This window comes from Pipistrellus hanaki (genome assembly GCF_964339955.1).
Source record: "Pipistrellus hanaki genome assembly, chromosome: X".
Classification (NCBI taxonomy): domain Eukaryota; kingdom Metazoa; phylum Chordata; class Mammalia; order Chiroptera; family Vespertilionidae; genus Pipistrellus; species Pipistrellus hanaki.
In genome coordinates, this window is record NC_140524.1 from 76,891,358 (window position 1) to 76,919,331 (window position 27,974).

Sequence of the window (27,974 nt, forward strand, 5' to 3'; positions counted from 1 at the left end):
TAAATACACTTTATGATACCAGTATTACTATCATAGCTTTACAAATATATTACCGTATTACTTACTATTACCATTACAATTACAATTTCAAACTCTTCTTACCCGAATAAGAAATGAAAGTCATTACCAAAATTTTATGTATAGTCTCCTCAATATTGAATTCATAAGAATTTTATTCTAAAATTTCTAACATCCACCTGAAGTAAGTGTGAATGTGTATACACACACATTCACGCATATATTTATATACTTAAATAGATGAACTACTAAGAATCTTTCAAGGTAATAAAAATGAAAGCACTTGACTTTTTACCAAATTTGTAACCCAAATGTGAACTTACCTAAATTTCATTGTTTTTACATGCCATTGCCAGAAACAGATTGTTCCATCAGCACCAGTAGAAGTGAGGTATCTAGTTGTGCCTTTAGTTGATGGACAAAACTAAAAAAAACAAATTTTAATTCAATTAAAGCTTTCATCTTCAAACTTTTTTTTTAAACACAGTATGTTCTAAAATTGTAACTACTTTAACAAATTACTTTAAATAAATTCACGAGAATTTCAGTTTCAATAAATTATTTAAATATCATACATGAATGCATACCTTACAAAAATGCAAAAAAAAAAAAAGTTGAAGAAAAAAATCAGTCACTGAATTTAGGATAATTTTAGATCTAAAAATAATTATTTAAAAATTATTCAACATCACTCTTTAAGTTTATTACTTCAATACTTTTTTAAAATTCTCACCCGAAGATATATTTTTTGTTAAACTGATTTTAGAGGAAAAGGGGGAAAGAGAGGGAGAGACCGGGAAAGAGAGGGAGAGAGAGGGGAGGGAGAGGGTGAGACAAGGTGGGGGGGGGAGAGACAGAGAGAGAGAGAGAGAGAGAGAGAGAGAGAGAGAGAGAGAGATATTGCCTCCCACCCTTTCCTCAACCTGGAATCTAAACTGGAACCTTGGTATGTGCCCTGACAAGGAATCGAAACGCCTTATGGTGTATGGCATGATGCTCCAACAAACTGAGCCACCCAGTTAGGGCTACTTCAATACTTTCATTGGAGAAAAAAACTCAAAAGTCATTACTAGTTAAACCATTACAAATCTGCTAAATATATGCTTATAGAGCAATAATTATGAAACTTTTAGTTCCATATGAATAGGGCATCAGAAGTAAATCTATAATCAATGATTAGGTAGCTAACATCCAAATATTTGAGTTTTTTTTTTAATAGTTTAAACATTTACTTCAATGAAGTACAATGTCAATTTAGTCCTTTTTAAATTTAAATCATTTCTATTTTTTTATGGATAATGTAAACTAGATGAAATTTGTGTTCATATCACTGTGGGGGAAATAGATTAAACAATATATTTAAGTTGCCTATTTAAAGTATGGCTTCTACCCTAGGTGGACCATTTATCATGTAGAATTCTCAAGCTCTAATTCTCAATATTTTACATAACCTCAAAAAAAAAAATCACAAAGAGAAGCGCCACCAGTTTTATGATGTCTGGAACACAGGATAAAAGTTAAAAAATCAAACTGCAATCTCTACAATGCCTGTGAGTTTTTAAAATCCCAAACAGATATAAATATACACCTTACACTGAAATGACAACTAAGGATCAACATGCATAGAGTTTAAATAAATCCTGAATTCAAATATTAAAAAATGATCATTATAGATATTAGAAATCATTTCTTTAGTTTTCTCTTTTGGAAGCATAGAACTTCAAATGACTAGAGTTTAAACCAAATAAAAATTACCAATTAACATTATCCATTAACAGTTGATGCACCGTTAAAGAAACCAATACAGAAGTAGCATGTTTATATCTTCACTTCTGAGATAGAAAAGCTTCTATTAGAAAGCTTAATCCACAGTGTTTATTTTGCTTGTTTGTTTTTTGTTTTTATTTTTTTAATTAAGGTATTATATGTGTACATATCTTACCATTGCCTCCCAACACTTAATCCACAGTGTTTAACAGGAATCTATAAATTACAGCCAACACACCAAATTAAAATTGATGTCTGTTTCTGTAAATAAAGTTTTATTGGAATACATCAACTTACAGTGTCTATGGCTGTTTTTTCACCCCAACAACAATTTAATTGCAACAGAGATAATATGCCCTGCAAAGCCTAAAATATTTATTAATTGACAATAAATTTGCTGATCTCTGATATATAGGTAAGAAACAATTAAGTATGAAAAAGTATAATTTTATTAAGTTTCAAGAAACACTAAAAAATTTATTATTCCCATTATATTTAAACTGCTTCATCAAACACAAAGGGTGATATAGTCCATTAATGTACCTTAACTGGATTGTTTTTAAATGAGAAATCATGTTAGAGATTATACAAATAAGACACTTATATGTTTGTTTCTGAATACAAATACATAGTGATAGATGAAAATTTGGGAAATATAGAAAAACAGAATAAAAGCTAATTATAATCCCATCACCTAGAAACAACCACTACTAACATCATACCATTTTAGGTATTTATATTTTTTAGAAAAAGAAACTGGAAGGATAATACAGCATAATGTTAACAGAGACAATTAGAAAAGAATCAATAAAGCATATAGAATGCATGCTAAATGTTGATCATTAGTATGGACAAAAATGAAACTATGTGGTGATACACAATGGGGAGGTGACAATTTAAAATTTCAGAGTAGTAAGGTGGTCAGAGAAGATCTCTCTAACATAACATTTGCACAAAGAGCTTACATATTGAAGGAACAAGCCATGTTTGAATATTCATTCAAGACTATTCCAAAGCCATGAAGAGTAAAACAAAGGCAGGAGCGTAGCTAGGGAAGTCTAAAAAGCAGAGAGGAGCCCTAGCTGGTTTGGCTCAGTAGATAAAGCATCGGACTAAGGACAAGGGGTCCCAGGTTTGATTCCAGTCAAGGGTACGTACCTTGGGTGCAGTCGCCTCTCCGGCCAAGGCCTTGGTTAGGGAATGTGCAGGGGGCAGCCAAATCGATGTGAACACATCGATATTTCTCTGTCTTTCCCTCCCTCTTCTACTCTCTCTAAAAATCATTGGGAAAATATCCTCAGGTGAGGAAAGAAAAAAAAAGCAGAGAGGGTAGCAGATAAAGCAGAATGAAAAGAGGAAACAAGCAGAAAAGAGGTGAAGTAGGTCAAATAGCAAGGAGCTAAGAATGTAAGTAAGGTGTTGTGGGTGACTATAAAGACTTTGGCTTTGCCCAGCTGGCATGGCTCAGTGATTGAGCATCGAACTATGAACCAGAAGGTCATGGTTCAATTCCTGGTCAGGGCACATGCCCATGTGTCAGGCTCAATCCCCAGTAGAGGGCCTGTAGGAGGCAGGGAGTCTATCATTGATACACCCTCATCATAGATGTCTCTCTCTCTCTCTCTCTCTTTCTCTCCCTCCCTCCCTCCCTCTCTTACTCCCTCTCTCTCTCTCTTTCTCTCCCTCTCTCCCTCCCTCTCCCCACTCTGAAATCAATCATATGGGGGGGGGGGAATGGTGGCAGAATAGACAGACATGTCCTGAGCATTGACCCGGAGCAGAAAGAAAGAACAGCTGAGGGTTGCACAGGGAGTGTTTGTTGGCGAGTTAAGGGACAGCTATACTCCAGGAGAAGGTGGGGGACTGCTGGATGGCATTGCCCTGACCAGGGCAGCCCCCACTGGCATGGGGTTCCCTCCCAGAGCCACCGGTTCAGAGGTGGAGACCATGCCATCTTGAAAGGGAAAGTGGATGTTATCGGAAGCCTGAAAATCTACAACTTCGGCACCTACCGAACAGCTGCAAACTGGCCCCAATTGGCGCAAACAGGACACCGGCCCCAATTGGCGCAAACACGCGGATGCAGAGGAGCTCTACACTCCACCACAGAAAGGTCAGATTTCGCCTGGGATAAGGTGATGTCTCTGGCACCGGCAGGAAACAGAAATGCATGCATTGCAGGAGCTGGAGGACCGGGGGAAGTCTGCACATAGAACAATCTGCGGCTGTTGGGGCTGGCGTGGTCGGTGAATGTGAAAGGGGGTCCTCACAGCTGCTAACAAAAGGGATCTCTAAAAATCAACCCATTTTGATCTGCTGCAAAAGGATTGCCTAAAAATTTTAAGTGTGCCAGCTCTTAGTCCCAAGGGGAAAATGAGACTGTGCAGACTAGCGTGCAGACCCTTTCTTCGCACATTTGGGCTTTTTCCTCTTCAAATCCTTGCTTCTGATTACTAAGCCCAATACATAGGATCACCCAGTTGGGGACACTCTGGGAGACTTCAGGGGAAAGTTGCTTTTCTGGAACCTGGGGTTCAGAGCAGGGAGTGACCATCAGAGAACGAGCTCTGGGGCAGCCCACTCCCACAAACCAGTACTGAGTGCCACAGGGAAAGCAGGATTTAAGTACAGACTAGAGAGGACCTATAGACCCAGAGGTCAAGCCAAAAACACTACCACACAGGGGCTCAGTCACAAGTTGACTCTTGTATAATCACAAATAAGGGAATACAAGAAATTAAGACACTCCCTGCTTAAAAATCAGGACTGGCTTACAACACTGAGAAGCAGTGAAAAGCAGAGAACTACATTACTGTCCTGAGAGAGATTCAAATCAAAACAACAATGCAGTACCATCTCACACCTGTCAAAATAGCCAAAATCAACAAATCAACAAACGACAAGTGTTGGCGAGGTTGTGGAGAAAAAGGAACCCTCGTGCACTGCTGGCAGGAATGCAGACTGGTGCAACCACTGTGGAGAACAGTATGGAGTTTCCTCAAAAAACTGAAAATGGAACTCCCATTTGACCCAGTAATCCCACTCCTAGGAATATATCCCAAGAAACTAGAAACACCAATCACAAAGGATATATGCACCCCTATGTTCATAGCAGCACAATCTACAATAGCCAGAATTTGGAAACAGCCTAGGTGCCCGTCAGCAGATGATTGGATCCAAAAACCATGGTACATCTACACAATGGAATACTATGCTGCCATAAAAAAGAAGGAATTCTCATCATTTGCAGCAACCTGGATAGAATTGGAGAGCAACATGCTGAGTGAAATAAGCCAGTCGATGAAAGAGAAATACCACATGACCTCACTCATTTATGGATAATAAAGAACATTATAAACTGATGAACCAAAAGATAGATATAGAGACAGTAAAGCAACAAGCCGACTGTCAAATTACAGCAGGGAGGGTAGGGATACCTGGGGGAGATAAGAGATCAACTGAAGGACTTGTATACATGCATATAAGTACAACCAATGGACACAAAACTCTGGGGAGGGAGGGTATGAATGGGGGGGCAATGTTAAAATATGTACACAGATAATAATTTAATTTTTTAAAAAGTAAATAAATAAAGAAATAAATAAATAATAATTAGATTAAAAAAAAAAAAAAAGATGTGTGAACACATATTATGGCAGATTGAAAACGACCCAAGTGCCCATCAGTGGGTGAATGGATAAAAAAGATGTGGCACATTTACATAATGAAATACAACTTGGCTGTGAAAAAGAAGGAAATCTTACCCTTTGTGACAGCATGGATGGACCTGGAGAGCACTATGCTAAGTGAAATAAGCCAGTCAAAGAAAGACAAGTACTATATGATTTCATTCATATGTGGGGTCTAATGAGCAAAATTAACTAACAAGAAAATAGCAAAATAGTGACAGACTCAGAGAGGAGGCTGACAGCTGGGTGGAGGTGGGCGGTGGGCTGGATGGGGGTGATAGAGAGGTTGAGCAAAAAGATGAAGAAAAAAAAACCTCAAGGAAATGGACAACAGTTGGTGATCGTGGGGGTGGGGATGTAGAGGGAGGTGGAGCAGGATATAGGAGGCATAAATGGTGGTGGATGGAGACTTGACTTGAGACCTGAGGTGGGGAATACACAATACGGTGTACAGATGACGTGTTGTGGAATTGTGCACCTGAAACCTATACTAGTTTGTTAACCAGTGTCACCCCCATACATTCAAAAAAGAGGAGAAAATTGTAAACTCTCCAAAGCCCCAACAGAGTTCTGCTTATTTAAAAAGAAAGAAGGAAGAAAGGGAGGGGGGGTGGGAGGGGAGATAATGATCTCACTTCATGAGTGGGGGAACATACCTGTCCTGTTCATAGATTGACAATGCCAATAAATTGAAGTGTGGTTTAAAAAAAAAAAAATACTGTCCTGAGTGGGAAACAGGATTTTTATATTTTTCATCTTTTACTTAAGAAAATAATTTTTTTTTTGGTTCCTCACTTGATTTTATCTTTTTAATTGTTACATTTTTATATTCAATCAGTATTATTACTTCCACCATTTTACCTTTCTTTTTTCTTTAAGTGTCATTTTATTTTCTCTTTATTTTACTTTGGGATTAGTGTCCTACATTCTATTTTCATCTTTCCTTTAACATCTTTTTACTCTATCTCAACTCTACCTTTGTGCCATCATTCTCTTCCTAACTTTTCCCCTTTTGGTGTGCTGTTTCTCTAACCCTTTTTCTGCTTTACATTTTCCCTATTCTTTCTTTTTACTCCCTGTTAAAATTTCACCCCACTTATATATCTAGTTTACAATACCCTGCTCCAAGTCCATACACACCTCTCTCTTCTGTCTTAACTATAAAAAATATTGTTTTTGTCTGTCATTTTGTTGCTGTTTGCTAGAATGTTGATTATATCTATTTTTATGCTTTTATGTGAGATTGTTTTGCTACTTCTTTTTGTTTGGTTTGGTTTGGTTTTTTGTATGATTTCCTTTTTGCTTCTGTTTTCCCTCACCTAGCTTAATAATAGTTGTTGTTTGTAGTTTGTATTAATCTCCAGGTACTTGTTGCTGGCATTCGCTGGGATTAGTGGCTCTTCTCTTGGAGTTTTCTCCCATATATATAGTTTGTTCCCCTTTTCTTTCTTATTCTCTTTCTTTTCTTTCTTATCTTTTTTTTTTTTTTTTCCTTTTCCCAGTTTCATTTTGGCACTCCTTTTTTCCCCTTTTCTTCTTTCTCTCCTATCCCCCAATTTGCTTTTTCCAGGTGAGCTAGAAGACAAGGTGGGGAAAAAATGCCCAAGTAGAGCAGCTTCTAGAAAGAAAATTAAAAAGCAGGAGGAAAGCCTAAAGGAACTGTGGGAACAACACAAAACAAAACAATAACTGCATAATAGGGGTTCCAGAAGGAGAGGAAACTGAGCAAGGAATAGAAAACCTGTTTGAAGAAATAATAGCAGAAAACTTCCCTGAAAAAGGGAAGAAAAACCCCACACAAATCCAAGCTAACAGAGTCCCAAGTAAAATGGACCCCAAGAGACCGACACCAAGGCACATTATAATTAAATTGGCAAACAACAACAACAAAGTAAAAATCTTAAAAGTGGCCAGAGACAGAAAGTTACATACAACGGAACCTCCATAAGAATAGCGACTGGTTTCTCAACAGTAAATCATCAGGCCAGAGGAAATGGAATGAAATATACAAAGTCATGAAAAGAAAGGGTCTGAATCCAAGAACACTGCAACCAGCAAGGCTATCAATAAAAATTGAAGGTGAAGTCAGGAGCTTCATAAACTAAAAAGGACTAAATAAATTTATTACCACCAAACCTGCAATGCAAGAAATGCTAAAGGGTTTGCTGAAGAAAAAAAAAAGGGAGGGGGGGGGGGGGAAGAAATAGTAAGCAAAGAAGGAACACAGGCGTAAAGAATAAAAATGGCGACAAATAAGTACCTATCAATAATAACTTTAAATATAAATTGATTAAATGCCCCAATCAAAAGACACATGGTAACGGACTGCATAAGAAAACAACACCCATATATCTTCTGTCTACAAGAAACCCACCTCAGAAAAAAAGACGCACACAGAATAAGGGTGAAGGGATGGAAAAGGTTTTTCAAGCAAATGGGATGAATAATAAGCTGGGGTAGCAATACTTATATCTGAGAAATTAGATATCAAAGTGAAGGACATAACAAGTGATAAGGAAGGTGACTTTGTAATACTAAAGGGAGAAATCCAACAAGAAGAAATAACTCTGGTGAACATATATGCACCCAATACAGGAGCACCCAAATATATAAAAAACAAACAAACAAACAAACAAACAAACAAAAAACCTCATAGAGAATATCAAGGGAGAGAAGGACAGCAATACAATCACAAATCACAATAGGAGACTTTAATACCCCACTATCACCATTGGACAAATTCTCTAAACAAAGAATCAGCAAAGAAACAACAACCCTAAATGACTCTCTAGACCAGATGGAATTAATTGACATCTTCAGAACATCTCACCCCAAAGTCACAGAATATACATTCTTCTCAAATGCACATGGGTCATTTTCAAAGATAGACCATATGTTAGGTCACAGGCAAAGTCTCTTCAAATTCAAGAAGATAGAAATCATATCAAGCAAATTCCCAGATCACAGTGGCATAAAACTGGAAATCAACTACAATAAAAACAATCCCCCCAAAAATCAAATACATGGAGACTAAACAGCATGCTATTAAACAATGACTGAGTTACCACAGAGATCAAGGAAGAAATAAAAAACATAATGGAAACAAATGACAATGAAATCACAACAGTCTAAAATCTATGAGACACAGTAAAAGAAGTCTTGAGAGGGAAGTTCAAAGCTCTACAAGCCTCCTGCAAAAAACAAGAAACAATGGTAATAAATTACCTACCCCTACAACTCAAAGAGTTTGAAAGAGAGCAACAGGAAAAGCCCAGTGTAAGCATAAGGAAGGAAATAATAAAGATCAGAGCAGAGATAAACGACATAGAGACCAAAGGCACTTTTGTAAAGATCAACAAAACCAAGAGCTGGTTCTTTGAAAGGATAAAAAAAATATTGAAGAATCTCTAGCCAGGCTTACCAAGAAGCAAATACAGAGGACCCAAATAAACAAAATCAGAAATGAAAGACGTGACCCCACCAAAATACAAAGGATTGCTAAAAAAAAAAAAAAAAAAAATACTACGAACAACTCTATTTCAACAAACAGGACAACCTGGAGGAAATTGATATATTACTAGAAAAAAATAACATTCCAAAACCCAATCAGGAAGAATCTAAACATCTCAATAGGCCAATAACTATGGAAGAAATTGAAACAGACATCAAAAAAGCTTCCAGCAAACAAAAGCCTGGGGCCAGACAGCTTCACAGGGAGTTTTAACAAACATTCAAGGAAGAAATCAAACCTATCTTCCTCAGACTATTCCAAAAAATTCAAGAGGAAGGAACACTTCCAAGCTCCTTCTATGAAGCCAGCATACCCTAACACCAAAACCAGATAAAGACAACACAATGAAAGAGAATTACAGGCCAATATCCCTCATCAACATAGATGTCAAAATTCTAGCAAATAGGATCCAGCAGTACATCAGAAAGATCATACACCATGACCAGTTAGGATTTATCCCAGGAATGCAAAGATGGTACAATATTCACAAATCAATAAACATGATAATCACATAAACAAACTGAGATAAAAATCACATAGTCGTATCAATTGATGCAGAAAAAGCATCTGACAAAATCCAAAAGCCTTTCTTGATAAAAACTCTCAACAAGGTGGGAATAGAAGGATCATACCTCAACATCATAAAAGCTATATATGATAAACCCACAGCTAACATCATACTCAATGGGCAAAAACTAAAACCATTTCCCCTAAGAACAGGAACAAGACAGGGATGCCTGCTTTCACCACTGATATTCAACATACTACTAGAAGTATTAGCCATTGCAATTAGACAACAAGAAGAAATAGAAGGCATCCAAATTGGAAAAGAAGTAAAGCTGTCTTTATTTGCACATGACATTATATTGTACATAAAAACAGCCTAAAGACTCAATCAAAAAAACTATTAGACTTAACAAATGAATTTGGCAATGCAGCAGGATATAATTAACACCAAGCAATCTATCGCATTTCTACACACCAATAGTGAACTTAGAGAAAGGGAGATTAAAAAAGCAATCTCATTTACCATCACACCAAAAAAATTAAGATACCTAGGAATAAACTTAACTAAGTAGGTAAAAGACTTATATGCGGAAAACTACATAACACTGAAAAAAGAAATAGAGGAAGACAAACGGAAAAATATACCACGTTCAGGGATTGGTAGAATGAACATCATTAAAATGTCCATATTACCCAAAGCAATCTATAGATTCAATGCACTCCCCATTAAAATACCAACAGCATATTTCACAAACCTAAAAAGAACTCTCCAAAAATTCATCTATAAAAAAAAAGAAAAATACCCTGAATCGCCACAGCAATCCTGAGAAAGAAGAATAAAGTAGGTGGGATCTCAATACCAGATATCAAACTGTATTACAAAGTTCTTAAAACAGCCTGGTACTGGCACAAGAACAGACATATAGACCAATGGAATAGAATACATAATACCGCCGAAACCGGTTTGGCTCCATGGATAGAGCGTCGGTCTGCGGACTAAAAGGTCCCAGGTTGATTCCGGTCAAGGGCATGTACCTTGGTTGCGGGCACATCCCCAGTAGAGGGTGTGCAAGAGGCAACTGGTAAATGTTTCTCTCTCATCAACGTTTCTAGCTCTCTATCCTCTCCCTTCCTCTCTGTGGAAAAATCAATAAAAAATATTTTTTAAAAAAATAGAATACATAATACCAATATCGACCAAAACCACTAAGCTCAATTAATATTTGAAAAAGGTCGTCTGGATGGTCATTCCGTCTTTTGGTCTAATTAGCATATTAGCTCTTTATTATATATGATAACAACCCTTTAATTCAATAAAAAGAAATTAAAACAAACAATAAAACCACAAGGATTTTTTAAAAAATATATTTTATTGATTTTTTACAGAGAGGAAGGGAGAGAGATAGAGAGCTAGAAACGTCGATGAGAGAGAAACACCGACCAGCTGTCTCTTGCACACCCCCTACCGGGGATGTGCCTGCAACCAATGTACAAGCCCCTGACCGGAATCGAACCTGGGACCTTTCAGTCCGCAGACCGACGCTCTACCAATGAGCCAAACTGGTTTCGGCTAAAACTACAAGAATTGTGATTGAGTGTAATAAAAGGCTGCTGGGGGTACAAGCAGCAGCTTGAAAAGGTACCCAGGACATACAAGGAGGAACTAAAATGTCGGGCATCAGGACCAGAGCTACGGAAAGGGGACAGCTTTCTCCCTGGCATCCTTCTACTAGACAGAAGTGCTGGCAGAGGCCATTGTTCCTTTTCTGAGCCCCCCACAGAGCCTGCAGATGGGCACCATTTCTGAGTCTCCATCAACCTGGCTATCACTATTTGTTCCATTCTGGTGATTCCCTGATATCCTGCCCCACCCAACTTGTGGGCCCACCCAAGATGTTTCTAGTTTTCCATAAGAATGGACTGTCTTGGTTCAAGATTCAGACTTTCCAAAATTCTCTCAAACAGGTATCATTTGGCCTTGGCATGCCCCACACTTCTTCCTCTATAACCCTAGTCCCTTCACAAGCAACAGCCAACCTTAGTTTTAAGCTTGGCCTCAGGTGGGTACCACCAAGCCCAGCATAGTAGCAGCCATCTATAGCTCATGTTGAGAAGCCCTGAATATAGCACAGTTGGCAGCTGATCTTGGCCTGTTCTTGCCAGGATCCTGAGAGCCAGTGTTCCAAGATAGACAGTTTTAGAGCATGTTGAAGCACCACCCAACCTCCTCCATAAGAGAAAACCTCAAGAAGCAGACTTAGTGGGCACGAGAACACTGCTGTTGTAAGTCCTACTCCATGGGGTGGGACCCTTGACAATTAATCTTTCAAGTTGGTTGTGGCCAGTCCTTGTAGCCAATCGCCCTTATGGTAGATCTCTCCCATTGACATGCCAATAGCAATCAAGGCTCAACTACAACAGGAGGGTACACACAGCCCACACAGCAAGGGTGCGGGGTGGAGATTATGCCTGGAGTACCCAGCTCGGGTGAATGGGGAGGCTGTGTCCCTATACCCTATAAGACCTACTACATAAAGCCACTTTACCAAGCTGGGGGACATAACAGCTCTACCTAATATATGGAAACAAACACAGGAAGGCTGCCAAAATGAGGAGATAAAGAAACATGTCCCAAATAAAAGAACAGAACAAAACTCTAGAAAAAGAATAAGATACGCAATCTAATAGATTCAGAGTTCAAAACACTGGTTTAAGGATGCTCTTCTACTATGCTTAGTAGAAGAGTAGATGGACTTAGTGAGAATTTTAACAGCATAAAAATTGGACATGGAAACCATAAAAAAGAACCAGCCAGAAATAAAGGATAAACTAATTGTACTGAAGGAAAATTTACAGGGAATCAACAGTAGAGAAGATGAAGCTAAGGATCAAATTAGCAATTTGGAATATAAGAAAGCAAAAGACAATAAGAACAGAAAAACAAAAGCAATTAGCCCAACTGGCATGGCTCGGTGGTTGAGCATCAACCTATGAAAAAGGTCATAGTTTGATTCCCCATCAGAGCACATGCCCAGGTTGTGGGCTCGATCCCCAATAGAGGGCATGCAGGAGGCAGCCAATTTATGATTCTGGCAGAGGCCATTTAAAAATAAATTTAAAGAAAAGAAAAATGAATTTTAAAAAATGAGGATAGTATAAGGAGCCTCTGGTACAACTTCAGGCATACCAACATTCACATCATGGGGCTTCCTGAAGAAGAAAGAAAGCAATGAAATGAAAACCTATTTGAAAGAATAATGATAGAAAACTTCCCTAACCTTTTGAAGCAAATAGACATACAAGTCCAGGAAGCTCAAAGAGTCCCAAACAAGATAAACCCAAAAAGGCCCACACCAAGACACATCATAATTAAAATGCAAAAGTTTATAGACAGGGAGATAATCTTAGACACAGCATAAGAAAAGACTGGCAAGAGATATTCAAAGTAGTGAAAAGCAAAGACCTACAACCAAATTATTCTACTCAACAAAGTATCATTTTCAAATTGAAGGACATAACAAGATCTCCCCAGGTAAGAAATAGCTAAAGAAGCTCATCACCACCAAACAAGTATTATATGAAATGTTAAAGGGTCTTTGTTTAAGAGGAAAATAAAAAGATCAAAATATGAACAATAGCTCTAGCCAATAATAGCCTTAGCTGCTTTGGCTTGGAGGATAAGAGTATTGGTCCTTGGACTGAAGAGTCCCAAGTTCCAGTCAAGGGCATGTACCTCGATTTCAGGCTTAATCCCTTGTGTACAGGAGGCAACCAATTGATGTGTCTCTCTCACATTGATGTTTCTCTCTCTCTGTTCCCCCCCACCTCCTTTTCACTCTCTCTAAAAAGCAATGGAATAAATATCCTCAGGTGAGGATTTAAAAAAAAAAAAATTTAAAAAAATATGAACAATAAAATGGCAGTTAATACATATCTATCTACTAGAGGTCCAGTGCATGGAATTCAGCCTGCATTCTCTCGTAATGAGACTCCTTGGGGGAATGTTGGGCCTAAACTGGCAGTTGGACATCCCTCTTGCAATCTGGGATGCTTCATGTACCAGTGGCCATACTTTTCATACAGGTGAAAGGCATCTTGCGGTTGTATGGGCAGCTACATTTTTTGCCCTGATTATAAAAAGTAGTACATAACATGATCCTTTTGAGGCAGTAGTATCATTTTCCTCATCCTATGAGTGGAAAAACTGAAGCAGAGAGAAGTTAAGTAACTGGCTTTGTCACACAGCTATTAGTGTCAGAATCAGGGCTGACCACAAAATGTGTAAGTCAGAGTCCATCATATCATTGTTGTATCATCCTGTTTTGTTTTGTTTTTTTCAATGTTAGAGTAGTCTTGCCAGGTTTGTTTTTTTGTGTGTGTGTTTTTTTTTTTAAAATATATTTTATTGATTTTTCGCAGAGAGGAAGGGAGAGGGATAGAGAATTAGAAACATCAATGAGAGAGATAGATTGACCAGTTGCCTCTTGCACACCCCCCATCAGGGATGTGCCCGCAACCAATGTACATGCCCTTGGTCGGAATCGAACCTGGGACCTTTCAGTCCACTGACAAACGCTCTATCCACTGAGCCAAACCGGTTTCGGCAAGGTTTTGGTTTTTAAATCTAAGAGACTGTTCCCAATATATAGGGGAGGGTCCCTAGGCCTGGCCAGTGATCAGAGCCAATCTGTGGGGGCGACTGGCAGGCAGGGTGATTAGGGGGCTTCTGCTGGCACCCACCTTGGCTGGTGGTCTGGCGCCACCCACTTTCTGCCCCTCCACCCCATTGGTCACCTACTTCTGCAGGGTGGCTGGCAGGCGGGGTGATGGGGGGGCACCTCCCACTAGCACCCGTCTTGGTTGGTGGCCTGGTACTGCCTGCTGGCCATCCCTGCCCCCCCCAATCGCCACCACCAATCGTCTCCCTCTGGGGGGCAGCTTCTGCATTGAGCATCTGCCCCTGGTGGTTAGTGAGTGTCATAGCAACCAGTGGTTCTGCAGTTAGGTCTATTTGCATATTAGGATTTTATTATATGGGATAATTGCATCTAAAAACAAAATAAACAAGTGGAACAGAAAGAGACTCATTGATACAGAGAACATTTTGACAGTTGCCAGATGGGAGGGGGTTGAAGGGATGGGTAAAAAAGATGAAGGGATTAAGCAGTATAAATTGGTATTACAGAATAATCAGGGAGATGTAAAGTACAGCATAAGGAATATAGTCAATAATATTTTAATAACTATGTATGATGTTAGGTGAGTATGATATATATCAGCATGCTCACTTGGTAAGTTATATAATGTCTAATCACTGGAGGGCATACCTAAAACTAATATAATATTGTATATTAACTATAATTGAAAAATGATTTAAAAAACAGACTTTTGTTGGCTTTAACTCTGAGTCTGAAAACTATTGAAGGTTCTGAGTAGCAGTTACATGATTTAACTTCCATTTCAAAATCACTTAGTCTGTTATGCAGAGTCTACACTGGGATAAGAGAGAGGGAAGAGAAGAAATAAGAAGATCAGTTAGAAGTCTATTTCAATCTCATCAGAGATAATTGAAATAGGGTAGCTTGACAGAGGTCATGGGAATTTGTCAGATTATATACACATTCTGAGGGTAGAGCCAACATAATTTGCTAACAAGTTAGACATGGGATATAAGATAAAGAAAAGGTCTGGGATGACTACTCCGAGCAATTGGAAGGATTAAACTGCCATTTGTTTAGATGTGGAAAGCTTTGTGAGGATCAGATCTAAGGAAGGAAGACAGGGGTTCAATGTAAATATATTGATTTTGAGATGTGTAGGAGACATTCATACATGAGCAGTTGAATATACAAGTATGGAGCTAAATGATAGGTCCCAAGATGGAAATATAAATTTGAGAGTCATCAGCCTAAAGATGAAATTCAAAACTCTGAAAAAGATGTGATAGAGAAGAGGTCCCATGGATCTCTAGGGAACTGCCACAAGTAAACAAAATGAGATAGAAACTAGCAAATGAAATTATGAAGGAATCAAGCAGTATCAAACTTTTTTTCAGTATAAGTAAAGTCATTTTTTATGTTATAGAAGAGTACCTCCAAATTCCAGAAATAATACTGTCAGATAGAATGGTGGGAACAAAAGTACCTGAAAATCTCTCAAAACAAAATCCATGAAATAATTCCAACTGATCAAAAATTTGACATAGTTTTTCAAATTCAATATGCTATATTGAACCCAATCATTGCTAGCTCCTCATAAAGAGATAATACATTATTTAAATGACACACACAAAATGACCGTCATACTTATTAGCAACTAACGAATAAGTAAATTGGAGTAATTATCTCATCCACAAAGGTGATCTCCTTGACCAAAGAATAAAAGACCTTTTCAGAAAGAGTGCTCTATTTTGCTCTTAACACAAAGAGGACAACAGTTCAGCTTAGTTTAATTAAATAAAAGTTCTTTAGGGGGTATCCAAAACTTCCACTACTAACATCTGGTAAAAACATTATATGATCAAGTATTTAAAAGAAGCCAATGTACTATATGTGAAATATCAAGCTGAAACTAAGAATAAAGTTTTTTCTAACATGAAACTTCTCTTTCTAAATCTGACTGAAAAGCATCTTGGATTAAATGTTAACACAAAGTGTGCCAATATTCAAGTTAGAACCTGTTTAGATCCTGACTAACAGGTATTATTAGTATTACTCCTCAAAGCATTTACAAGCTTCTCCCTTCTTTATAAATATGAGCAAGGCAAATAAGATGCCTCATACTATATTTAAAAAACCTTTTCAGTTCAGTTCCCTTTTTACTGATTTCTAAAGGGAATGGATTTATATGAAGCAAGAACTTTAAAAAATACATGTCTACAGGGTAGGAACAAAGCTCTTAAGAGGTCAACATTTTTCTGTTGGCCATTCTTTATAATATTATCAAGACAATATAACAAAAACAAAAGAATTATCATCCTTATTACACATGTTAGAAGTCATCTTTCCATTTTCTCACCTGTATGGAAGTAATAGAAGCTGAATGCCCCTGAAGGACTGCTACCGGTGCACAAGTTCGAAGACACCACACTCTTACAACCTTATCACAGCTGCCTGCAGCAATAAGAGTGTTTTCATAGTTTACAGCCATGTCAGATATTTCTGCAGAGTGTCCTCGAAGTGTAGCAAGGAGGCGTCCATCATCTGTTGCCCAAATTTTCACCAAACAGTCATCTGAACCCTATGGTGACAAGAAAGAACAGAATATTTACAAGGAAGCAGGTATTTCCCTTTCCCCAAAAAGCAGGAGAAACAAAGGGAAGATTTTATTAAGTCACTTCTAAGCATTTACATTTTAGTCTCTTCTCTCCAGCTAATATGGATCCAGTAGCAAATATAAAATGATGTTCAAATGATAGCACTGACAAAGCATTGTCCAAACTGACAATGGTATTTGTGAGAGCTCCTCAAGACTACTATCAATCCCTGACAACTCAAAAAATTTTAGGATTAAGGATCTCTGTCATTCTTTCTTTCCTTAGGCCTGACAGCCTTTTTTTTTTTTTTTCTTAATTGCTTGAATATTTATTCTACAAATACTTAAAAATTTAACCCAAAGTCTACATGCATTTCTCAGTAAACATGAGGCTTTTTCTTGATAATAAATGGTGAAAGCATTTTTAATTTCTTATTGATAATTTCTAAAGAGCTTTAAAAATAGTAAAAAGCAATTCTACCCCATTATGGAAAATAGAGGCCCGATGCATGAAATTCATGCAAGTGTAGGCCTTCCTTCCCCTGGCTGCCAGCACTGGCTTCTCTCTAGCACTCCGGACTCAGGACCCAGGCTTCTCTCTGGCTGCCGACAGGCACCTGGGAACTGACAGGCACCTGGGAACCTGGCTTCCCTTGCAGCCCAGGCTTTGTCCAGAAGGACTTCCGGTCTAATTAGCATATTATGCTTTTATTATTATAAGTTATTTAATAATTATCTATTTATAGCAAGATGGCAGTCATCATCCTCATTGTAATCATTAATAAGCAAATACTTATATGATGCATTTGGAGTCAAACAAATATCCATGAAAGACTTTGTAATGAGCCAGGACCGGTTTGGCACAGTGGATAGAGCGTCGGTCTGCGGACTGAAAGGTCCTGGGTTCGATTCCAGTCAAGGGCATGTACCTTGGTTGCGGGCACATCCCCTGTGGGGGGTGTGCAAGAGGCGGCTGGTCGATGTTTCTCTCATCGACATTTCTAACTCTCTGTCCCTCTCAATTCCTCTCTGTGTAAAATCAATAAAATATATTTTTTTAAAAAAGAAAGACTTTGTAATGAACTCCAAGGAATTACACCTTATCAAAATACAAACCACTTCCTTAGCTGTCACATAGAAATTTAAAAAGAAAATTAGGCCAGCCCTCACTGGTCTGGCTCAGTGGTCAGACCATCACCTGCATACCATATGGTGATGGTTTCAATTCCCATCAAGGGTGCATATCTAGGTTGCAGGTTGGATCCCTGACCTCTGGAGGCAACCAATTAATATTCCTCTCTCTCCCCGCTTCTCTCTCCTTCCTCCCTCCCTTCCACTCTCTAAAAATCAATGGGGTGGGTGGGGAGAATATCCTCAGGTAAAAATTAACAAAACAAAAAATAAATAAATAAAATTAGGCCATTACCTACAGTTTTGTGTTAACTTAGTACTAAAGTAATGAGGCTAATAAGCCTTTTCTTGGGAATATTAGTGTGCTACAATATTGTGCTCAAAATCACACAGTATACTCTGGTTAATGAAAACCCAACTTTAAATATAACCAATACTAAAATCAAAGAAAGATATGCACAACTGTAATCTTCATTACTAACTGTGTAATATAGTTCAACTATTCAGCCATAAGGATAATGTCATCATTAATTAAGCAGAACTGGCAACAGTTACACTAAATGACAGATGGAAAATGCATATTAAATAAATATTTGCTAAAATGTAAATAAAATTGAGTAGACAAAATTTGTTTCATATAAATTAACCACCTCTAGACTATAATGCCTTCTGAAAGGTAGAGGACATTATAGTTCATATTAATTTACTTATATGGAATGAGAAAAAGATTTTCAATTTCCATTCATCTTTCCTTACATTCATGTATCTAAAAAGAAACTGCAAAAAACATAATTCAATCCCATAAGCCTAGCTTCAATTGTTGTTAATTTCTAATATGGTACAGTATTACAAATTTTAAACTCACTGTAAAAATTCTTCTCCCACTTCGGTCAAATGCTACACAGTAGACAGATGACAAGTGCCCCAGAATTCTCTTATGCATCTTAATGTGCTGGTAAGCAGATGAAGGAAAAATATGGCTGAAGCGACTGCATCCTGTTAATTGCCTGGCAGAGGTGATATTCACTGGAAAATATAAAATAGAAGATTCACTTCTTAAAACCTACAAGTGAAACCTATTTTAGGAAGTTAAATCATTAATATTAAGATGAGATAAAACAGGGTACACATACCACAGCAATTCTACCCTGCGAGAAGTCTAAATTTAATTATACATTTCACGATTTTATGAACTCAAGTTCACTACTGCAAAGCATTAAGAACACTCATTCTTTTAAATCCCAGAAGTCTGACTTTTGTTTGCTTTACATTGTTTCTCAAGTACATTCCCATTTTGCCTTTCTTTGTACACAATAGTCAAGGAGACTGTTACTTTAAAAATATATGTAAATCTTTCTATAAAATGAAGGTATCTATAATAATAAAGGCATAATATGCTAATTAGACAGGATAGCCAAACAACCTTCCGTACGTCATTTCAGACAAAGCCATGACGGTGGGGGCCGAGGCAGACAGATAAAGGCGGTTAGGGGCAATCAGGCAGGCAGGTGACCGGTTAGGGGTGATGAGGTCGGCAGGTGAGTGGTTAAGGGCAATGAGACAGGCATGCAAAGTGGTTAGGGGTGATCAGGCAGGAAGGTGAGCAGTTAGGAGCCAGCGGTACCAGATTGCGAGAGGGTTCAGGCCAAGCTGAGGAACCCACCCCCAACACATGGATTTTGTGCACCGGGTCTCTAGTTTTAGAATAAAAGTATTATTTTTTGTTAAATATAATACATCTTAAAAATTATATAATTTATAATTTTTCCTGTCCTCACACCCATCCACCCCATCTATAGCTGTCCCTAAAACTTCAATAGTAATATAAGAGGATTTATATAGTGAAAAGATAAAGGAAGCCATGACACCACATAGGTTCTCAGTAACAATTCTTTTTAGGCTTGTATATAGGTTCTCGTCTTTTTGGTTTCTGAAACTGTAGGGTCTCTCTCTAGTTACCAATGAACTTTGAGGCTTCCTCTCCTATGAGCTCATCTTAGATCCTATCTCCATTTTGTTGGCTTGTTTATTTGTTTTTTGCCCTGTAGTTAATTTTATTTAAAAGGAGCCAGAAGGAAACACATGTCTGCACAATTCTCTTTCACATGCTGCCTGTATTCTTTTCACTTCCCTCAAATGTCTTGATCCCTATATAAGGATTTACAAGCACTCACTTGCTCTGATTCCTCAAATCTTCCATTATAGACTGAAAATATTTAAAATCTCACACATTATATTTTAATCAAAATATAAGATCCCTATAAGCTCAAAGTTACCTTGAAGCGAGGTGACATTTTGCCATAGTGTATAAATAATACAGGACAAATGATAATAGCTTTATGTTAAAGCAAGACAAAAGGCAAGAACTGAGTTGTAGCAGGATTAGTACAACCAGAACCATGCCATAATAAAAAACATGAAACCTTTCAATGTCTCAATCTTAAGAGCAAAGAAGTCTTTTTTCAGGGAAAGGTAGATCCATTGGCCATTTTAAACTGATGAAATGACAAAAAAATGAATGATAAATAGCAAAATAAACAAAATTTTGCATGTATATTATAAGACAGAGAACTGAGTATTTATGTAACATTAAGAGATGCTGAATAAATAATGGTAGAAAAGCCATAAGCATTTGTAACAGATAAGAGAATATTTATTTATTTATTTATTTATTTATTTATTTATTTTTTTGCAGCTCTAAAGAATTGTTTTTTGACAGCTCCCAAGCTCTAAAAATTTCTGCAATTCTACATTTGGAAGAGCATGCACCATAACTTTGGGACTCCAGTAAACTTCCTTCTTTAATCAAACAAACATTCTTTACTGCTTGGAGTTCTTTGAAACAATCAAGCATTAATTACTTCTGCTTTGCTTTTTTCTATACATATTTTGCAAGTATTTAGAGGAAAAGACATGTTACTTTAAAGCAGAGTTTCTCAATTACTTCATTACTACTGACACCTTGGGCATATGATTTTTCATGATTGAAGACTATATCTATATTTCAGAGTGTTCAGCAGCATCGCTGGCCTCTACCCACTAGTTGTTAGTAACACCCCACCACCACCAAGTTGTGACAAAGCAAATATATCTCCAGGCATCGCCAAATTACTCCTAGGGAGGAGAGGAAACTGTCTCTGGTTGAAAACCACTGCTTGAAGCATAAAAATAAAAACAACTTCAACAGAAAGAAAAAATAAATTTAAAAAAAATTTTGAGAAGAGGACTGGAGATAGAAAGAAAACCAGTGAAAGAGGAGAGATAAATACCTATCAGAAATGCAGTCATTCGTCCAGCAAATACTGCGTTTCTAGATAGCCAAAGGAACACAATCATAAGAACAAAATATACTGCACCCCAAAAGAGTTAGTACCTCAAGCCCAAACTGTTAATTCAGAAAGTTACTAAAATTTTTATGTATCTTTATAGTATACAAAAATTAAGATTGCAGTCTATTCAAAAAATTCCACATATGTGTGAAATCATATTAGTTTTCTTTCTCTAACTAGCTTATTTCACTTAGAAGAGTCTACAGGGAATAAATGATAATGGAAAAAATAAGGAGAAAAAACATTTCACTTTTTAAAACTCCTTTACAGAGAAAAATAATAACTACTTTAAAAGAAAAAAAAATGAAAACATTTACAACAAATATGACAAAGTCTTAATTTTTTAAAACACATAAAACTAAGCACCCATAAGAACACCATCAAGCTCTGATAAATTAATGGGTTAAGGAAATTAACAAATAAGTCACAATATAGGAAATACAAATAATAATCTAAGTTAGGGGTGTCGAACTCAATCAGAGAAGGGGCCAAAATCTAAAATCCAGCCTAAATCACGGGCCAAATGGTTTACTGAACAGTCATAAACTGACAATGTCATAAACTGACAGCGGAGTGCAGTGATGACAGCGCAGTGCGGGCCACATTGCAAGGCCTGGCGGGCTGGATTTGGCCCGTGGGCCTTGTGTTTGACACATGTGATCTAAGTCACTGAAATAAAATAAGACCTAAAATATGGAGGCATGGAACAGACTGACATACCTGGATATGGGGTTGAATGGATGAGAAGAGATAAGCCAAAGATATTATATAAAATGTAAATGAGACTATATGACTTATATAAATACATACATGCATTCACCAAAAAAGGAGAAAGTATTGAAAGATTTTAAAAAACTGCCAACTAGGAATACTTTATTCACCAAATACAAAAAAAAATAAGGCTATCCCAGACAAACAAAAGCTGCCTTGTAAAAAAAAAACTGTGAGTTCTTGAAGCTGAATTCAAAAAACACCAATAAGCTACAGGAAAACATAAGAAAGCACACTAGAGAGTGGTAAAGGTGAAAACAGACAAAATTAGAAAATTATAATTCAATATTAAAATGGTATTTTTACCAATAGTCTATACATTCAACACAATTCCTATCAAAATTCCAATGATTAAAATTCCAATAATTCACAGAAATAGAAAAAGCACTAAATAAGAAAAGACACTAAATAAGCAAAACAATCCTGAGAAAGAACAAAATCTGACGTTATCACACTTCCTGATTTTAAAAAAGTTTGTGTTTAAAAAAGCTGCCTTGCAAAAAATACTGTAAATTCTTGAAGCTGAATTCAAAAGACACCAATAAGCTACAGGAAAATATAAGAAAGCACACAATAGTGTGGTAAAGGTGAAAACAGACAAAATTAGAAAATTATAATTCAATATTAGAATGGTATTTTTACCAATAGTCTATGCATTGAACACAATCCCTATCAAAATTCCAATGATTAAAATTCCAATAATTCACAGAAATACAAAAAGCACTAAATAAGAAAAGACACTAAGCAAAACAATCCTGAGAAAGAACAAAACCTAACGTTATCACACTTCCTGATTTTAAAAAAGTTTGTGTTTAAAAAAGCTGCCTTGTAAAAACTACTGTGAATTCTTGAAGCTGAATTCAAAAGACACCAATAAGCTAAAACATAAGAAAGCACACAACAGTGTGGTAAAGGTGAAAACAGAGAAAATTAGAAAATTATAATTCAAAATTACAATGTTATTTTTACCAATAGTTTATACATTCAATACAATCCCTATCAAAATTCCAATGATTAAAATTCCAATAATTCACAGAAATAGAAAAAAGCACTAAATAGGAAAAGACACTAAATAAGCAAAACAATCCTGAGAAAGAACAAAACCTGACGTCAACACACTTCCTGATTTTAAGCTATAAAACTATAATAATAAAAACAGTCTGGTACTATATAGAAAGAGACACATACTGTATACCAAATAAAAGATATTGATGGGTCTAATGCTGTGAATTTTCCCCCTTGTTTTTGTGGGTACCAAGTTGTTATTTGATACAAAAGGGTAAATCATGCGGACATGTGTTTTGGTGGAGGGAGTGGGGACAAAAGACATAATACATAGTAACCCTGTGGGAAAATCAAAGAGCCAGGCAAAAAGCTCAACAGGTATTAGAAGAGTTGGCTCTGGTTTTACCAATCTCCCCCCCCCCCCCCCCAGTTTGACAAAATGATAGTAAAAGGCAATATAGCATGAGGAAAAAAATGGCCTAGCTTTTTCATCATCTATAAAATCTATAACATAGGCATAATACCTCTTATCTTCACAATTAAGTAAGGTCAATTTTGTAGAACATACTATAGCACAGTAGGCTTAGTTCCTGTGAAATAGTCCTATTCCTCTCCCCTTCCCTCTCCTCTCTGGGATCTCAATGTTCTTACATTCCAAAATAGATGGGGTGGGCGGGAAATGGGAGAAGTTTCATATTAAATTGGACTCTGATGGTACTGATATCTATATTAAAGAAAATGATTAAGCATAAGTGAATATTACATACTTTGCTGACTAGACTTGACAAAAAAATCTGTTATATGATAAACACTCTTTTTGTGCCAGGCACTGTGCTAATCACTTCATGTTTAATTTATTTAACCATATGAAGTCAATACTATTAATATCCTCCTTTCAGAGACATGCAAACTGAGGCATAGAGGGGTTAAACAATTTATACAAGACCCCAAACTACTAAGTGGCGGAGCCAATATTCAAGCCAAGCAATCTGGCTTCAGAGGCTGATCTCTTAACCAATATTCCATAATAGCATTTCTCAAAATGAGAGAAAAATAAAAATTATAGAGCACTGTCCCAATACACCAAGGCTGTGAGTTCGATCAAGGATCAAGGCACATATAAGAAGCAATCGATAGAGAGAAACCAAGATGGCGGCATAGGGTAGACACCCGAATGCAGCCTACCACAACAAATTTGAATTTAGAACTGAAAAACAGGGGAAACATCTCCCTGAAGCGGCTGACGGTGGGCTGAGAGGAGGCTCTACCATCTGGGAAGGAGAGAGAAGGCACGCTGAACCTCAGGAACTGTGAAGGTACAGAGAACTGTGCGCGCGAAAAGGTGGCCGCCCGAGTTTGCTGCTTGTGGAGCAAGGAGAGGGCAGGCTGAGTTCGCTGCTGGCTTACTCCCAACAAATGGAGAGGGCGGACAGCTAATGCGCGGCTGGCTTTTTTGTTCTGGAGGAAAACAGAACCACCCTATTGTGCTGATAGATGGCCCCAAACAGAAAGAGGCCAGACTGTCAGGCAGTGGACAGAGATCTCTCGGAGGTGTGTGAAGCCAGCGGCCATTACTGAGGGACTCAGAAACCAGACCCTTGTAGGGAGGGGCTGAATAAAGCTTGTCTGCACAACTGAGACTCCGCCCCACCCAAGCAGAGCACAGAAGCCTTTCCAGTGGTTAGCTTTCTCGTTCCTAGTGAATGGGACTCTCCTAGGAAGTGACAGACAGGAATCTAAAGCTTGTCTGCGCCTATACCAAAGAGGTGCGTGCGCCTGCAACCAATTGTGCGGGATTCAACAAAGCTTGTCTGTGCCACCCCGAGACTCCGCCCCATCCAAGTGGAATACAGAAACCCTCCTAGCTGAGACACTTCTATCCTCATAGCCAATTGGCTTGGAGATCAACACTTCCCAGGGATAGCAACAACAAGCAAGGCTTAACAACAATACTGCACACACAGTCCACAAAGGGCTACACCAAGTCTGTCCACCTCAGGTAACTGGGAGGCTGATTCACTGAACCATATTGGACACCTAAGCACACAAAGCCACCCTACCAACTCAGGGAAACTGTGAAAATGCCAAGACAAGGAAATGGAGGAAAAGAAGAGACTGGATATAGAGTTCAAAACCACGCTTATAAGGTTTTTCAAGAATTTCCTAGAAAAGGCTGATAAAATAAACGAGATCTATGAGGATATGAAAAGGGATCAACTAGAAATAAAGAATACATTGTCTGAATAAAAAATATTATACAAAGTCCTAAAAACAGAATGGAAGATCGCAAGAATCAAGTCAAAGATTTGGAACACAAAGAGCCAGAGGACACTCCTCCACAGAAGCAACAAGATAAGAGAATCCAGAAAGTTGAAGATAGTGTAAGAAACCTCTGGGACAATTTCAAGCGAACCAACATCAGAATTATGGGGGTCCCAGAAGAAGAGAGAGAGCAAGATACCAAAAGAATACTAGAAGAAATAGTGACAGAAAACTTCCCCCACCTGGGGAAAGAATTAAACTTACAAGTCCAGGAAGCACACAGAACCCCAAACAAAAGGAATCCAAAGAGGACCACACCAAGACACATCATAATTAAAATTCCAAGAGCAAAAGACAAAGAGAGAATATTAAAAGCAGCAAGAGCAAAGCAGGTAGTTACCTATAAAGGAACATCCATACGATTGTCAGCTGTTTCTCAACAGAAACCATGCAGGCCAGACGGGAATGGCAAAAAATATTCAAGGTGATAAATAGCAAGAACCTACAGCCAAAAATAATCTACCCAGCAAAGCTATCACTCAGAATCAAAGGCCAGATAAAGAGCTTCACTAATAAAAAAAAAAAGCTAAAAGAATTCATCACCGCCAAACCAGAATTATATGAATTGCTGAAAGGGGTTCTTTAGGAAGAGGAAGAAGATAAAGATAAAAATTATGAACAACAAATGCGTAACTATCAACAACTGAAACTAAAAACCAAGGGAATTAAAAATTCTGATGAACAATATTAACTGGTGAATATAATAGAATCAGAGGTATGGAAGGGGAGTGAACTGACGATTCTTGGGGAAAAGGGGAGTGGGGGGAGTGGGAAGAGACTGAACATAAACTGTGCACCTATGGATGAGGACAATGAGGGGTGGGGAAAGGGCAGAGGGTGGGGTGGGAACCTGGTGGAGGGGAGCAATGGAGGGGGGGAAAATGAGGAACATTTGTAATAATATGAATAAAGATTTATTTTTAAAAAAAAGAAGCAATCAATGAATATATAAATAAGTAGAACAACAAATCAATGTTTCTCTTTCTCCCTCCCCCTCTATCTATAAAATCAATAAATAAAAAATGAAACAAAATTATAATGTCTTAATATGTAAATTATGCTCTAGTCACTACAACAGGTTTTACCCCAATCTATAAATCTAGCCCAAACCAACCCAGAACATAATTAATGCTGCCAAATCATTCAATTACAAAACTATAATATAAAGGGAGCATGCAGGAGGCAGCCAATCAATGATCCTCTCTCATCATTGATGTTTATATCTCTTCCTCTCCCTCTCCTCCTTTCCTCTCTGAAATCAATAAAAATATATTAACAAAAACTGAATTCTTACATATACACTTAACACATACAATATTAATCACAAAATGCTAATGAAAGAAATCAAATACCTCAATAAATGTTAACATACCATGTTCATGGATTAGAATGCTTAATGTTAGTAAGCAAGTCAATTCTCCCAAATTGATGTATAGGCTCATTGAAATTCCTTTCAAAAAGCTTTTGCAAACACTGACAAGCTTATTTTAAACCTCATGGCCCAGTGCATGGATTCATGCACATTGAAAGGAAATTAATTAGAAGAAATATTTTAATATCGCTATTCGCCCTTTTTCTATAATAGAAGTGCCAACCAAATTCATGATCAACAATGACAGATCAAAACACATGCGTGTGATTGGTGCCAGCGAGAGCTTTATATGTATTGTGCATGTGTGAGTCAACGTTTATTTTTAAATTGCCAGTGTGCTTCATATGTACCGACTGGTTAGTCGGTCAGACTGTCAGACAGACGTACGGTCGGTAACTTAGCTTTATTTATATATATATATATATATATATATATATATATATATATATATATATATGTGTGTGTATATATATATATATATATATATATATATATATATATATATATATATAGAGAGAGAGAGAGAGAGAGAGAGAGAGAGAGAGAGAGGGGGGGGAGGGAGAGAGAGAGAGAAAGAGAGAGAGATATGGAACTGGCCCTAGAATATTGAAAAATCTTGACAAAGAAGAGAATGGGAGGGATTGCTCTTTCCAATGTTAAGCTTACTATGTAGCTACAGTAATCAAAACAAAATGCTACTGGTGAGATAAAACACATACATCAATTAAAGAGAAGAAAGGACCAAGAAACAGATCCACATAAATATTTTAAAATATATTTTTATTGATTTCAGAGGGGAAGGGAGAGAGATAGAAACATCAATGATGAGAGAAATTCACTGACAGGCCACTTCTTGCATGCCCCCCCCACCACCACCACTGGGGACTGAGCCCACAACTCAGGCATATGCCCTGACTGGGAATCGACCATGACCTCCTGGTTCATAGGTCCATGCTCAACCATTGAGCCACACCAATCAGACATTCTACATAAATATTTTTAAATAATATTTGAAAAAAAACTACAAATCAAATTCTATAGAGGAAGAATAGTCATTTCAACATATGTTGCTGAAGCAATGAGACATCCATAGGTAGTGTAGTTTCATTCCCCTAAAAATCCTCTATGCTCCTCCTGGCCTTTCTAAACCTTGATGTCTTGTTTTGGTTTTTTTTTTGTTTTTTGTTTACCAGTATATTATTTTTTCTACTCTGATTTACCCTTGATGAAATACTGATAATTCATTCAAATTCTATCTAGTGCTCTCTTGTTTGTCTTCACCCTATCACTGCAATCTT

At 37.4% G+C, this 27,974-nt stretch overlaps 1 protein-coding gene across 1 annotated transcript in view; it reads right to left on the bottom strand.

Moving 5' to 3' along the window:
• The window catches only part of BRWD3 (bromodomain and WD repeat domain containing 3), a 136,071-nt gene that overhangs the window by 71,200 nt on the left and 36,897 nt on the right, over positions 1 to 27,974 (bottom strand). The window contains exons 7-9 of the mRNA XM_084869408.1: positions 18,743 to 18,903; positions 16,510 to 16,731; positions 342 to 442 (exon numbers count right to left, since the gene is read on the bottom strand). Of these exons, the coding sequence (XP_084725534.1) occupies positions 342 to 442; positions 16,510 to 16,731; positions 18,743 to 18,903 (484 nt within the window). The remainder of the gene's footprint in view (positions 1 to 341; positions 443 to 16,509; positions 16,732 to 18,742; positions 18,904 to 27,974) is intronic.